The sequence below is a fragment of the Diaporthe amygdali genome (genome assembly GCF_026229845.1).
Source record: "Diaporthe amygdali strain CAA958 chromosome Unknown NODE_2_length_3802984_cov_64_841326, whole genome shotgun sequence".
Classification (NCBI taxonomy): Eukaryota; Fungi; Ascomycota; class Sordariomycetes; order Diaporthales; family Diaporthaceae; genus Diaporthe; species Diaporthe amygdali.
In genome coordinates, this window is record NW_026517022.1 from 3,553,696 (window position 1) to 3,569,412 (window position 15,717).

General features: G+C 52.7%; 3 protein-coding genes across 3 annotated transcripts; all 3 read left to right on the forward strand.

The window, feature by feature from the left end:
* Nucleotides 1–549: 549 nt before the first annotated feature.
* On the forward strand, nucleotides 550–9,962 carry J7T55_012448 (uncharacterized protein; the record flags this gene model as incomplete). The annotated part of the gene is made up of 4 exons (XM_053137334.1): nucleotides 550–1,091; nucleotides 1,157–6,252; nucleotides 6,361–8,673; nucleotides 8,749–9,962. The coding sequence occupies 4 exons, from the start codon at nucleotides 550–552 to the stop codon at nucleotides 9,960–9,962; spliced, it is 9,165 nt and encodes a 3,054-aa protein (XP_053000245.1).
* Nucleotides 9,963–11,419: 1,457 nt separating this feature from the next.
* On the forward strand, nucleotides 11,420–13,120 carry J7T55_012449 (sugar porter family MFS transporter; the record flags this gene model as incomplete). Its single annotated transcript, XM_053137335.1, has 2 exons — nucleotides 11,420–12,467; nucleotides 12,591–13,120. The coding sequence occupies 2 exons, from the start codon at nucleotides 11,420–11,422 to the stop codon at nucleotides 13,118–13,120; spliced, it is 1,578 nt and encodes a 525-aa protein (XP_053000246.1).
* An 884-nt stretch (nucleotides 13,121–14,004) lies between these two features.
* On the forward strand, nucleotides 14,005–15,193 carry J7T55_012450 (uncharacterized protein; the record flags this gene model as incomplete). The annotated part of the gene is made up of 3 exons (XM_053137336.1): nucleotides 14,005–14,031; nucleotides 14,083–14,277; nucleotides 14,378–15,193. 3 exons carry the CDS (start codon nucleotides 14,005–14,007, stop codon nucleotides 15,191–15,193), a joined length of 1,038 nt encoding a protein of 345 aa, XP_053000247.1.
* Between the last annotated feature and the right edge of the window lie 524 nt (nucleotides 15,194–15,717).

Genomic DNA, 15,717 nt, shown 5'->3' on the forward strand with positions numbered 1-15,717 from the left:
TGTTGATTATTGTAACGAAAAGGTCTTGGGGCTTCAATGGTTACACTCTAAAGAGCATCCATTGGAGCATGAGGACTGTCTCGGCCATGTCTGAAACGTCCTTACTCAAAGCGGTGCAAGTTACCCTCTCAAGGTCGTCCGGAATGTCCTGCAGAGGCTGGAAGGCAAGGTGGGCCTCCCGCATCCTCAGATGTATGTTTCAAATGCATGAGGCCTTCCAGAGAATGAGACAGGTTTCGACCAGTTACTTCACTGTCATTGTACCAATCAGTTCGTCGGTCTCCCTAGGTTCCAATATTTCATCTCAACATTCCCTCATCTAACGTTGTCTGCAGGCAATCACAGGCCCACTTCGCCTAGGTACTTTCAATGGCGGTGAACTGTTTCACCAGCACTTGTTTTGTAAACGAAGGAAGACAACGAAAATCCATAAAGTCATGCCTTCTCCACAGCGGGTTCCCTTCATTTCCTCGACATTAGCTTACTTTGTTCATACAACTCTGGATCAAAACTTTCTATCTCGCGCTGAGTCCTCAAGCACCCAACATCATGGTGGCAGCGCTTGCCAGCGTGGACGAAGTCCATCGCATCGTGCACCACATCTTCTTGCCGCCCAAGCTACCACAGCGGGCGGATGAGGACAGCGAAATCGCCCTCGTCAACACCAGCTTGCAGGCACTCGTTGCCTTACGGGATCTGCTTCTGCCAGATGCTCCGCCAGCAGCCCTCGACAATGCTATTGCGCTTGTCCAAAACATCAAAGCAGTCAACGGTCTGCCTGGTGGGAAAATTGACGAAGTGCGCCTTCAACAGATCTTGACATCTCTTCCCATTTGTGGTACCCTAGTCGCCAATGTCAGCTCTCAAAATGCTGCGGTCCTCATCACTCGACGGCCAGAAGAGCTAGTGTTTGAGGAGTTCGAGCTGTCGCCTCTTGATGCTGACGTTGTCAAGACGGAAGGCAGACTCATTCGCACCTTCCCTGGATTGGCCGTTGCAGTGCCCGCCAACATTCTCAGCGAAACCGACTTTCCAACAATGATAGCAAGCACCCTCTCGACCATGTGCCATCAGCCAGCACCAGGTATGCAGTGAGTAGTCCCGCACAGCCGCACCCCTTATTGTTCCCATGACTGTCGCTGACGAGATATTGTAGACCTCAATCACTGAAAAATGGCGTCCTACATGACGAGCTTCGCGACACTACCAACCCAACAATGGTCTCTGAGCTGTTTATGGGAGTCCTCACGGGCATTGGATCGCCCGTTTCTGCCTCGTCCATCTCGAAGAATACCCGAGACGAGGTGCTCTGGAAGCAAGCTGCGGCTCCATGGAGGCGGTCACCAATGTGGTTGTTGATTCGAGTCTCCATACAACTAGTGGTCTGTCGATCATCGGATGGCTCGCACGCTCTCTACAAAGAGATCATGGTCTTCATTATGGGCCGCATCTTGAATTCGGCCAAAGCCCATCACCTTCCTCCGGACGTGGTCTACACCATGATGGCAAAGATTGACCGGCGGCTGCGAAAGATCTCTGGCGCTGGACCTCCGATCCTTCCCAATTCAGTCAAGGCGAGCATCGACCACGTCCTTCACCAGTGCTGGGAATCTCTGGTTAAGACCTGGGCCTTGTCTCAGCAGCTCGACTCGCGAGACCTGCAATTGCCCACACTCTCAACACTGGACTTCGAGCGAGATACCTTAGTGGCGCTTCCCGCGCTCGACGACTACATCGAAGCCACACACAACCGCCGTCGTGAGAGTATCTCAGATCGCTTCATGCCTTCTTCGCAACTCATAGAGCTCAAGCCCGGCTGTCTTCCAAATCTACCCAGCAGCCACTTCAATGACTCTTACGCCGCTACCAACCTCAGTCTGTTCGAGCAGTGGGTGTCACGGCACATCGACAATTGGGTGGCCGCCAATGAACAAGACAATGCGTGTGAGGAGTTGCACGATCTCATGGTCCAATACCACCGCCTTGCGGGGTTTCGCTATTCCGGCAATCCCGAGGCAACATCTGCAATGGTACTGACCATCTTTGAACTGTGGGTAGCATGTGACAAAGCTGCACTTCGAAAATGTCCATGGTTGAACAAATACGACCCTGGCATCCCGACTGATGCACTCCACAACCTGCTACTGCCGTTCCTTGATCAGATGAAGAGGCTCTTCGATTTGGAGGACTACATCGACAGACGGAAAACAAGAAGCAGGAAGCAAACAGATCTCTTGTTTGCTTCGGACAGTAGCGAAAGCTTCGCGAGCCAGTACTTTGACAAGTCACATACTCACCAGGCACTACTTTCGGAAATTGTTTCCGACGCCAAAAGGGCTCGCCAAGCGAAGTTGGAGGAATTCAAGCAGGTAAAAGCCGAGTATCGTCGCCTTGACGCACTTTACAGTGGGATGGACCACGAGTACACTACCAAGGTCATCGACAACTGGTGTAACCCACCAGAGACAGAAGAAGTCCACTATCCACAAAGCTGCCAGAAGTGCTGTTATGCCTCTCAGCGTAATCAATTGTCAATCGAGGTTCATGAGTGGCCACTTCCAAATAGTCCTTACAGAGTCAAGGCCGTTGTATTTGAGCTGGACATACCGTCGTGGTTCGGAAATTGGAGGAATGCACGATTAGTGCTTCTCCAGGATGTGCTCAAAGGCACGCGTACGAAAGTTAAACCTTCAACAGCATACCTTCTATCATCCAAGGATCCGCACCTTACGCGAAGGCATTCCCAACGATTGGCTCATCCGCGTATCGACCTCTTGTCCCAGACTGAGCCGGTACTCAAGACACACTATAGCAGCAAGAAGATCACGACACTTAGGGAATCTGAAATATGTGTTCCTAGCGGTCTGCGTTACAAGTACTACGATGCTCAAAGCGACGAGTACCCGGGCGAGTTCATGTTCAAGGACATCGTTCCTCGGGCCTGCACATATACATTGCCGTGTCGGGCTCTGCAACGCTTCCTCTTCCGCCCGGCCTCTGCTCCTGATGGCTTAGAGCCGAATACCGTCATTGCCAGTCAAGATGCTTGTCCCGAGAATACAACGCTCGAGGAATACAAGGAATTGGGCACACTCCCACTTGGTCATCATATCCAGTGGGCTAATATCCTGCTTCAACTTGCCATGCCAACTCTGGATTTCAAGAAGCCAGAAACGACTCTGCTCCTCCTTCAGTGTGCCTACCAAGCTGGTCCAAGGTGGAGCATCTCGAACAATCTCTCTAGCAGCCCAGACGGGCGCATGACCTTACGCAGCTCCCATGACTTCTTCAGCAGTGAAGAGAAAGCTCAATCTCTCCTCCAGCGTCTTACAGAAGCGTTGCAGCGCGTCAAAAGCAACTGGGAATCTTCTCAAGCTCTATTCATATTTGTGGCCATCGCAGCTCGCGCACTCTCCCTCAGCGCTTTCTCTAGTGTGCACAAAGCCTGCTTCGCATTTTTGGCCACCTCCCGCGATATCGCTATGGGCTGGGTCATCAGCCTGAGAGATAAAGCGTATGCAGCAGTAGATTACAATGACAAGACTGCATTCATCACCAAAAGCGTCGAACTGGCGCTGATCTGCATAACGACTTTCGATATCGACAGCCAATATCTTGAAGTGGTCCTGGCCGCAGAGAACAGTGCCTCCATACTTGTGCAAGCCTCCATTGTTGTTCAAGAAGGAGAACATAGTCAAGCTTCTGAACGGGAGCCACTCCTTGCTATCCTGGAAATGCGACGCAAGCGGCTTATGCCTCGCGTTTATAAGATCCTCGCACAACATCCCACTGAGCTTGACACTGCCATAAAAAAAGCCTGGTCGGCGTATGTACCAGGCTCGACCTGGCGGGTAGCGTCCGAAATTGCAGATGAATGGGTGATCACGCATACGCTTGCTACGATGCGAGCCGACAGCATGAGCGTACAATACAACCTAATCAGCGGTGAGCTGCTCGTGAATGGTTTGCCGCTGGATCAACCTCCGCAGGCATATCGTGTTCACCCCCTATACTCTGCGCTCTTCGGCAAAACTGTCGTCGAAATCATGCCGTCCACAACTCCCGGTTTCCAGTTCTCCACCAAGCGCGAATTTGGAGGATTTTCTGTCCAGCTGGGCATGTTCTCAAAGGGTGATCTTATCGTTAGGGCTACAAAGGGCGACATCACATATGAGACGATACCAAGCCGCCTTGTTGAAAAGGCATATCCAATTTCGTTTATGCAGGATTACGTACACTGGTTTAATGTCGCAACGAATACTGTACAGTTCCGACCAGTCCATGAGCCATGGAATCCATCTTCACCCGCAGTGTGGACGTTGTCGCAACGGCATATCCAGTGGCGCTTGTCGAGATCCGAACGTTCTGTAGTTGGCACCGGCAGTTTGACGTCGCAGAGAGTATCTCATGTGCTCGACCCTTTAGCCGACGCAAACCGGATTCACAGTATTCTGCAGCCGTCTGTCAATACCAAAACACTCCTTGTCAGCATTCCAACACTACGCCTTAGCTTCAAACTTGCCCAGGGTAGTGCTTTGCTAGAGTGCAAGGAGTTTCGCTCTATGGTAGTCGATGCCGACCAATCTCTGGGCACTCTTGTAGGCCTACGCAGCAAGATTGTGCTGAGGCATCTGACCAGGGACGACCGCATCGTACTCGTGCCGGAATCGAAAGTGGTCGGTTACCAACAACAAAACAACCATACCTCCGTTACCGTGTCCAAAGAGTCAATTCACAGAGTTCACGCTCTGAGTGTGGACCCCAAGCTTGGCCGCCTGCTTGACAACAGCGAGTTGGGCTGCAAGCTCTTCCTGGCTTATCTCCACGCACTCACTTCATTTTGCCTGGTTGACCCTCTCACGCACAAAACCGGCACTGAACAAGCGCTTACAATTTTGAAATCTGCAGCTGTTCGCTCCTTCGATCAGCTTTCGCAAGAGCACACAGACATGCTGGTTAAGATAGCCGATCTGAGCCCAGGCCGCTGCTATTATCCAACCCACTTGCGCGTCATGCAGACAGTTCACTGGGACAAAAACATTAGTTTCCTGCCTCAACATGGTTCTTTCATTACCACGGTGAAATCTTTGTTGAAACAGGCGGAGCAGGCCATGATATTCTTCCCAGATGCTCAGCTCTCATTCCCTCGCCTGGAGAGGATCGACGAACATCTTCTCCAGCGGGATAATATCCGGTCTGCTACATTCAGAGTATCGGGCTTTGGGGCAGAAAACCATACCACTCAGAGCGATCAACGGTACACCGCCCGCGATCGCCATCGGGCTTCGCAGCTCGCCATTCGTGCTTCTACTATGTCCCATCTCATCTTTCGAGACGGTGTTGGACGATCTTATCCAGCGCCGGCTGCGGGTAGTCTTTGGCAGAAGATGTGCGCCGTTGAAATCGTCCATGGACCTCAGCCACCAGTCGACTTGTCGAGCTTGAAATATGATGCCAGTTTTATCAAGGACGGGTACAGTTACGTTTTGCAGAGACTGCCAGGTTTGCATCGGTGCCTTGGAACTTGCATTGATTCGCAACGATCCAAGTTCTCAATCATGATGTGGCTTTCGACAATGGCCTGTGAACCAGATGCAGATTTGTCAATGTTGCAGTCAGTCGCCATGTTCTTCAAGTCCGCTGCTTTGGCACAAATTCGTGCACCAGAGAGAGTATCGTTTAGAGTACAAGCCGGCAATACTTGCTCGGAAAGCGCGCTTTCGCGTGTTGTTGAGCAGTCTCTTCGGCCTCTTAGATCGTGCCCGGAACATGATCTAACCAGGCAAAGGAATGAGAAGAAGCACGTCTATCACAGTCGACGCGACATGGCATGGCAGAGTGCACGCAGGTCTGCAGTCGCGACGTTTGTGAATAGACTCGCTACCCAATGGCCGTGTGAGGTCCCCGACACTCCTGATGTTCCGTCAACTTATATCAGAGTCAATGAAGCAATGAAAGATGTCAGACCCTTGTTCGAGAGGTGGTATGGCAACAGACTGCTTCATCAGTACTTAGCATGCATTGAGCAGACCATGTCTAGCTTCGTCTATGAGCGCATAGAACCTGTCTATTTAACCATGAGCGCGCCCCAAACGAGACCCAGCGTTTCTGGGTACGTGTCTGAGCGCAGCATCTTCCTGCTTCCAGCACCGGAGCTACAGGGGTACTGCCACACTGTCGGCCACACTCTTGACTGTTCGAGTCAGAAACATGGACTCGGTCGGCCGCCGCTTCTCAGTTCTATTGTTGAGAGTTTGGGGGTCTTAGCGGGTCGATCAAAGTATGAGACTCAGTATATAGCGGATCTTCGCGAGAGCCTGTGCGCACTTGTGTCGCGAGACAATGGTGGACCTTTATCAGTCAACGTGACCGCTGAGGCACTGTCATCCTACTTAAGGTCATGCACCGAACATGCGTATGAGGTGTATGGTGTTCTCGAGGCTGCTGTGACCGCGTCAGCAAGCTCAAGTGGTACTCGACTCACATATCAGCGACCTAGGGTGTCACCAACATTCTTCCTACAACAGCTGTCTCGCAGCAGATGGCACTACCTGGCCGATGGGTGGAAAGAGTGCATAGTGAAGTATGCACTCGCGCTCGCTGCGATGCAGCGAGCTGAGCGACTTATCAAACTAACCGAAAATCAGGATCTCGTCAACGAGTTGCAAAATCCAGGTCACCAAAACTGGGATCCTGCTAAGCATCCGGAATCATTGCTGATGGAAGTCGAGAGCGGTTTCCTTGTTCGACCTGTTCAAGCACAGATCGCCGCGCAAATGCAAAACCCGCCAGATGGCAACAACGCAGTAATGCAGCTCAATATGGGCGAAGGCAAATCCAGTGTCATTGTTCCTATCGTCGCAGCTGCTCTTGCTGATGGAGAACAGCTGGTCAGAGTCGTCGTAGCCAAGCCGCAGTTTAAGCAGATGACGCAGATGCTGATCTCGAAGCTGGGTGGACTGCTGGACCGACGAGTCTACTACATGCCCATCTCACGATCGCTCAAGCTGGACAACACTGCTGCTCTCCATATATCCGCCATGTTGAATGACTGTATGTTGTCAGGCGGCATTCTCCTGATACAGCCCGAGCACATTTTGTCCTTTCAGCTCATGACACCTGAATGCTACATCCTAGGCAGGGAAGACGTCGGGCGGCAGCTCATGTCAACCCTGGACTTTCTTGAGCAAAATGCACGCGACATTGTGGACGAAAGTGATGAGAACTTCAGCGTACGATTTGAGCTCATTTACACAATGGGTACGCAGCGCCCTATTGAACTCAGTCCGGATCGCTGGCTCGTGCTGCAGCAAGTGCTCGACGCGGTGGGACTCCTGGCGCCTGGAGTAGCAAAGGACCTTCCACTTTCATTAGACTATCATCCAGGTGTGTCGGGCAGCTTTCCTCGAATTCGCATCCTCCGCCCAGATGCCGGAGCTCTGCTCCTTCAACGTCTTGCCGACCACATCTGCAACAATGGCCTTGACGGATTACAGGTCTCTCGGCAACCAGAGGAAATCCGTGGGGCTATTCACTCGTATATCTCCAAAGTCGAGCTTAGTGCGGCAGAGATCAGTCTCGTCGAAAATTCACTATTCTGGACCGAGACGACGAAACCGCCTCTCCTCCTGATTCGAGGCATTATCGCGTGTGGTGTCCTGGAATTTGTGCTAACCCAGAAGCGATGGCGTGTGGACTACGGTCTTGCCTCTCGCACACCGCCTACCCAACTCGCTGTGCCATACCGCGCAAAAGACAACCCGTCTCTTCGATCCGAGTTCAGTCACCCAGATGTAGTCATTGCCCTGACTTCGCTCTCCTATTATTACGGCGGACTCTCTGACGACGATCTTTTCACCGCGATGGGACATCTTATGGAAATCGATCAGTCTGACGTAGAGTATCAGGCCTGGGTCCGAGATGCTAACGACCTGCCTGCTTCATTCAAGCAGCTTCAGGGCATCAATCTGAAGGATCGTCCGCTGTGTACATCGGAGGTATTTCCGGCACTTCGCTTGGCCAAAAGTGTGATAGACTTTTTCCTCTCACACATCGTGTTTCCGAAGCAGATGAAGGAATTTCCACACAAGCTCTCGGCGTCCGGTTGGGATATTGGGAAGCGCAAGAGCCGGCCGGTGACGGGGTTCTCTGGCACAAACGACTCTCGCTGCGTGCTGCCGATTAGTGTTCATCATGTTGACCACCCCGATCAAAAACACACGAACGCGCTAGTACTCGAGTACCTCTTGCAGCCTGACAACGGGGTTGTGCTGATGGAGCCGGTGATGCAACACACATCGGATGCTGAGCATCTATTGGGCACTATTGTGCACCTCACTCCGCCCATCCAGGTCATTCTGGATGTAGGTGCTCAGATACTCGAGCTCAACAATATCGAAGTGGCCAAGACTTGGTTGAAGAAGCACGACGCGACGATGGAGGCCGCCGTTTTTGTCAACGACGACGACGAGCTATGCGTTGTCGACCGTGAGAATAGAGTCGATCTGCTGCGTGCCTCGTCCTTCTTCACCAGGCTGGATTCTTGCCTTATCTTCCTTGACGAAGCGCACACTCGCGGAACTGATCTGCGATTACCGTCACACTACAGGGCAGCGGTGACTCTGGGTGCGGGCTTGACGAAGGACCGACTAGTCCAAGCTTGCATGCGAATGCGTAAGCTTGGCAAAGGGCAGACCGTTGTATTTTTTATTTCCCAAGAGATTCAAGCCAAAATCATGGAACGTACAGCGGCAACTAGGACATCAGATATCACGGTCGCAGATGTGATCTTTTGGTCCATTTCCGAGACGCACCTGGAAATCCGCCGCAGTATGCCACTCTGGGCTGTCCAAGGCGAGCGGTTTTGTCTTCAGGATAAGCTGTGGCAGCAGATTCGCCGAAATGGGCGCACCCTGCTGTCCAAGGAGCATGCTGAGACGTTTCAAGAAAAAGAAGCTCAGTCTCTCGATGATCGCTTCCGCCCGCGCCAGGCCCATGGTCAGCCTCTCCATGTGGCTAACGCTTCAGATGCAGATCTGCGTCTCATCGCCGAACGCTGTCGGCAGTTTGACGAACTGAACTTCAATTCCAGCACGCTCCAGGAGGAACAAGAGCGCGAGCTGTCACCAGAGATAGAACAGGAGCGGCAGATACAGCGGGCACCAGCGGCAGAGCCAAAACCACATAGGCTACATAAGGACGTCTGGAAATTCGCCATCGATGGCGTGTTCATCAGAGGCTCTACGGCATACATGCCTGCCTTTGAGGCATTAGAAAATTCTAGCGCAGCAAGTGACTTCCCAGTCCGGCAGATGGCCGGCGAGGGCAGCTTGCTTGTTACCGCGGATTTCGCCAAGACGATCAAACCATCTAATCGTTCTTCATATCTTTCTGATGCTTTCCAGCGGCCTGTCCAATGGGTACTCACAAGCCGTGCAAAGGGGACCGCCACCGTTGATCGAATCATCATCATCAGTCCGTATGAAGCGAACCTGCTCTACAAGCCTATGGAAGGTTCCACTGCCGCCACTCTGCATGTATTTAAGCCCCGTTGCAATTCGGGATACGCTCCCATGGATCGACTAGACTTCCACACCATTACCGCCCAGCTCGGATCTTCCATTGTTCCGCGCGGACTTGCCATACAGCTGTGCCTTTTCTCAGGACAGCTTTATATAAGCTCTTACGAGGATTACAACGAGATCTGTAGCTTCCTGGGGCTCTCCAAAGAGGCTCTCACACAAGAGATGGGCGAGCACGGGTGGAAGGTCGCCGCTGATGGCTTCATTCTGAGCGACGAGCAGGGCCGAGCAGGCGGCGGATCAGGACCATACGAGAGCCCTGTGGGTTTCTTCAAAATTCTGATGTCAAAGATTAGGAGGAATGGAGATGGCATCATGAAGACGCACATGGGCAGTTTGCTGGATGGTAAAATCTTTCAAGCATCTGAGTTCGAGGAATAATGTGGTTGTTTAGGCAGCTAGTAGGGGAGCTACGGTCAGATTCAGAGAAATACGGTCAGAAATAAAACATTCACGACTCACAGACGCGGATTGGGAGTGCGGGCGCAAATAGCGAAGTACAATTGCGTTGGATTTCAATAGCAGATACGGCTCAGGAACAAGGAGTTTATTTTTCTTAAGAGGAAACGATAGCAAGATGTCCTATCGAAATGTAAACAGGCGTCAGATGGCCTATAGTGGGTTCTACTGGACCATTGGCGGGTGATCAGCAGAACTTGAAGTCAGGATCGACTCTATATTGATTAGAGCGAAACAGGTGAATCCTGCTGGCTCCATCTCCCTTGAAAGAAAGCCCCGTCCACGGACTTTGGCCTTAAGGCGTACTTTAAAGTATCTCCTGAACACTTTGTTCCCAAGATTGGCTCAATTTCTTCCCGAATTGATTAGTCTGGGGCTTTCAGTTGCTGAAGAGTGGCTCCAAAGTGTTATCCAACCCGTACTCAACCGAGAGCTAATTACTATTGTGCAGAAAGCTAGCGAGCGGACTTAAATTTCTAAACTAGGTCTTCAATCAATGTCATTATTAGAAAGGTTGAGACGAAGAACATTGATCAATGAGACTGCGTCGCAGAGGTCGTCAGGTAAAGAGACTGATCATGCTGGTGGAATTGAGGCTTGCCGCGCGTAAGTAGGCTAGCCATGAGCAGCCTAGTCATCGCCCAGGACTGGTTCAAATTCATCCGACGTGACGCGGTAGATATAGCCAACCACAAAAGCAGGTGCACAAACCACACCAAACTACATTATAACCTACGGAACTTTCCCCAATCATGTGGGAACCAATGCTTCTTTGTATGATGTTAATTTACTCCCGCTCTTACGAGGGGGTACACGACCACGCATTGCGCTTATGGAGTCTGTTCGTACGCACTCCGTTCAAATAAGCACTTTGGGGAGAGTGGAAAGACCGGGGATCACCCCGGAGTGATTTCACGTGTCTCGCGTGTCTCACTCCTCCTCTCCTGACGCTAAACCTAAACCCAATCGTTACTCCATAACCCCCAATGCCCAGTTGGGGTTAGCTGTGGATTTGTTCCGACCAACGTTGCACTGCTGAAGCCATCTGCACCCGTGTCTGGCTCGGGCTCCGCTGATAACGAGGATAAACGAGAACCGGCATACAGAGGCGTGCCGGGCTCCCCACCCATAGGCCGCATGCATTGATAAACATGGCACGAGACCCGGGTCATGGCTGCAGTGAGAATCTCACCTCACGAGCAGTGTCTGCCGACGACAACCACGAGAGGAGACCATTGCTGTGGGAGGCGAGAGACGGAGCAGCACATAGCGACGCAGCCAATCTCTCCGCGAATCAGCAACAAAGCCAGCCGCAGGGCAGCTATAGCACATTTATCTCGTCGTCGTCGAAACGCAGGCCGTCAGCATCGTCGCCCACCATGGCAGCCGACGATCTCACCAAGCATCCCACCGCCGATGATGCGGAAGACAACATCACAAAGCCCGTCATCGGGCAGACAATAACGACAGCCCACGCCATCCAGGCTGAGCACGAGCTCACCTTCACCCAGGCATGTCACCTTTACCCGAAGGCCATCTTCTGGAGCGCCTTCGTCTCGCTGGGCGTCATCATGCTGGCCTTTGACCCCCAGCTCCTCGGCAACCTGTACGCCACGCCGCAGTTCCAGCGCGACTTTGGCTACCCCTACGAAGACGGCTACATCATCTCGGCGGCCTGGCAGACGGGGCTGTCGATGGGCAACCCGGTGGGCCAGGTGGTCGGCGCCCTATTCGCCGCGTACCCGATGGACCTGTTCGGGCGCAAGTGGACCTTCGCCGCCTGCGTCGCCCTGACGGGCGCGCTCGTCTTCATCCAGTTCTTCGCCCGCAGCCTGGCCGTGCTGCTGGTCGGCGAGCTGCTGGGCGGCCTGGTGCTGGGGTGCTACGTGGTCATCGCGCCCGCGTACGCCAGCGAGGTGTGCCCCGTCGCGCTGCGGGGCCACCTCACCAGCTACGTCAACCTGTGCTTCGTCATGGGCCAGCTCATCGCCAACGGCGTCACGGCCGGCACGCAGACCATGGACGACCACTGGGCCTACAGCCTGCCCTTCGCGCTGCAGTGGTTCTGGGTCGCCGTCATCCTGCCGGGCCTGTTCTTCGTGCCTGAGAGCCCGTGGTGGCTGGTGCGCCAGGGCCGGAGGGAGGAGGCGGAGATCTCGCTGCGGAGGCTGGCGAGCGACAAGGTCGATGTCGCGGCCACGCTGGCCATGATCGAGGAGACGGACCGGCTCGAGATGGAGATCGAGGCGGGCAGCACCTACTGGGACTGCTTCCGTGGCGTGAACTTAAGGCGGACTGAGATCAGCTGTGGTGTTTATTGCACTCAGGTTCTGAGTGGTATTTATCTCATCAACTATGGCACTTACTTCTTCCAGCTCGCTGGCTTACCCACCAGCATGGCTTTTGGGATGGGTATCGTGTTCTTGGGTAAGTCGCTGTACTCTTTTGCCACTAGTTTTCTCCAAGTCGAGGTCTTTCCTCTCTCGTCTTGTTCCGTTCTCGTCTTCTTCGGACTCCCAACAATCTACCGTACTGACCAAACTCCTACAGCTGTCGGCTTCGTCGGAACAATCCTCTCCTGGTTCCTCATTGTCCGCATAGGCCGCCGCGCCATCTACCTGGTTGGTCTCGGCGCCCTTGTGTTCCTCATGCTCCTGATTGGCATCCTCGACTGCGTCCCCGGCCGCCCCAGTGGCGTTGCTTGGGCCGAGTCCTCGCTCATGATCGTCTGGAACTTTGCCTTCGACCTCTCCGTCGGCCCCATCTGCTTCATCATCATCTCAGAGGCATCGGCCACCCGCGTGCGGTCCAAGTCCATCGCGGTGGCCACTGCTGCCCAGGCCATTGTTGGAATCATCATGACTGTGGGCATCCCATACATGATCAACCCAGACGAGGCCAACATGCAGGGAAAGCTTGGATTCTTCTTCGGAGGGTTAGCGGCATTATGTTTCGTCTGGGCATATTATCGTATCCCTGAGACCATGGGCCGGACATTTGAGGAGCTGGATCTGTTGTTTGACCGCAAGGTGCCTGCCAGGCAATTCAAGAACTACCAGATTGACTTGGTAGAGACATGAACGTAGGTCGGACCAATTGGCGGCCGGGGCACGAAATGCATCGAGGAGAGGATGCATATTTAGCACAGTAGTAAAAATAGCATGTAGCATACCCGTGGGATGTCACAAATTTACTCCAGCTCACTCTCATACTGCCATAGTGAGCGCTTAAATGCCACTACGCACCTTTTCACCCCACACTGTTCAGATCTTTTCCCACCAAAAATGGCCAAATCCGCTCTGGCTCATCCCTGCTGGATTTTGGTGGCCGAATACCCAGAAGATACAGAATACTAAGGCCGTAGTGCTGTTCAACCGCCCCCCCCCCCGTATTATGATTGAACCGCAGCGAAGCAGATCCAGCCCAAGGGCATCCATTCCAGGAAACGTCTCTCAAACAGCAGCCATACAAGGCGTTCAACCTTTCTTGAACTCCTCCCATGCTGACAGTAGCGAGGTAGTTGTTGAACGTGAAGTGGCCAGCTCTCTTAGATATTGGCACTAGCCCTCTCCGCGATGCAATAAACGGCACAAACATTTGACTGCTATAATCACCGCAATAAATCAATAATGATTTCAGTAGTAAAATTGCACAGCAAGGTCCACAAACACCGAGTGAGAATAATAACATGAGGAAGGTAGTGGCTGCCTCCCTACCATTCATGCCTTCCAACCTAGGCTGTCCCAAGGTATTAGTATATTGGACCTTCTCAGATGCCTTGGGTTCTCTGAGTCCAGGCCCTTGTAAATTTAAGAGGGCTCCTTCCAGTGAACCTCAAGTAAAAATATGTGAAGCTCAACGCCTAGGCCAAAACTTTCAACCTTTGAGCGTCGATACATTGCTCACCGTCCAGTCTCACATCATTTTCTGTCTCGAATCACTTTACCACACCACCATACCCAGTATGTCTAATTACGGCTTGAAGGCCCTGGTACATGCTTTCAGGTTCTGCCCTGACCATACAAGTGACTGTGATTGCCAGTCCGAAAGGGAATGCTTACTGGGGGAGGTCAACGATTATCTTGACCAGTCACACCAGATTGGGGAATTAGCTCTCGAAGAAATCTGTCTCGAACTTGATCAGCACGGCATCTGTGATTGCCCACCACTCGGCCCGTCTGGAGAGAAGCAGCGCGATGATTCCAACTTCGAGCGTCTGTTGGAGGAAGCCTTCAAAGTCAGCTTTGCCCTAATTCTCCGCCACCTCTTGTTTCTACCTGTAGTGTGAATTTCAGGCAGACACGTGAAGTCATCTGTCTAGACTGACTGTGATGCAGGCTTTCCGCGAGCAGGAGCGGGAAATCCTGCTCGGTGTGCCAACGGGCTTGCGCCGCCACGGCAAAATCACCAGCGACAAGTGGTGGTGGGCTGCAGCACATATGCGGCACCACTTGGAGTTTTTCTTTGTCCTGAGGGGCATTAAGCCTTGTTTGCTATTCCAGGATTACTCTACAAAGTACACCCCAATCTTCAGCACTATCATCATTGACTGCTTAGTCCCCATCATGGACCGCCTAGACCTGTGGTCCTACGGCTTCAACCTAAGCTTCTATTCTTTCGAATGGGTTTTCTACGACGCCCGCTGCAACAAACTACCTCAGATTACCAAGATCTTCCTGACCCACGCCTTTATTGTGCGTCGCGACGACACGGGCGCCTACCCCTATAAGGAGAACCCCTTTGGAGTCCCAGACCTAGAGGTCGCCCAGGCACTCGGCTACCCCATCCGCGCTGACAGCCTTGAAGGCAGCCGCATGGTCGCCATCCGAGACGTAACAGAGATCGATGCCCTTGCGGCCATGGGCAGGCCCGAGCCGCATTGCTGCGTCGTGGGCATGGGTTTCGAGTGCGCTGAGGGTGATCGCATCGAATGGATGAGGGTGGTGCTCCACTTCCTTGTATGCCAGCAGGCAGCCCGCAGTGTGGGCACCGAGCTCATCCTCTCCACCTATGAGCACCCTGAGATGAGCGCTTGGCTGAACCTCAACCTAGGCGTGCTGGGTGGACAGGTGGAAACTGTTGACACCATTGGACATGTGTCTGACGAGGACATAGAAACGTCAGAGGATAAACATGGCGATTCTCAGCAGTAGGATTCGGATGTGGAGGATAGCTATCCTCAGCAACAGGATTCGGATGTGGAGGATGGAAGTGAGCCTGTTTGAGTTGGGCTGCGCTTGAAGTTGAAGTCCCTTGTAGAAGCCTGACCGAGGACAATTCAGCACAGGTATGGAACGAAGCGGACTAGGGGACAGAACCTTTGCATTCGAGCTGTGGGCGAGCCTGCAGATGGTTCTAGCATCATCGAAAAGCGAAAGACTTTGTGACTTGCGCAGTTGTAACATCAGAACTGAGCTCATTCTCTAACTGTATTAGTACAGCGGCTGGCATCAACTAACACCAATCACATCTGACCTCAGGCATAATCACTTCTGTAAGCGTGATCTTATGTCAAGAAGTCAATACGTATTCAAGTATGGCTTCATTATGCAGGTCGTGGGGACGTCTCAGATTTGCCACGTATCTAGCCGTCATGATGAACCATAAAAAGACTGTAGGAAGGGAACACGTGGGGCCATCTAACTAATGTTTTACTAAATTGCATGGAAAAATCTGA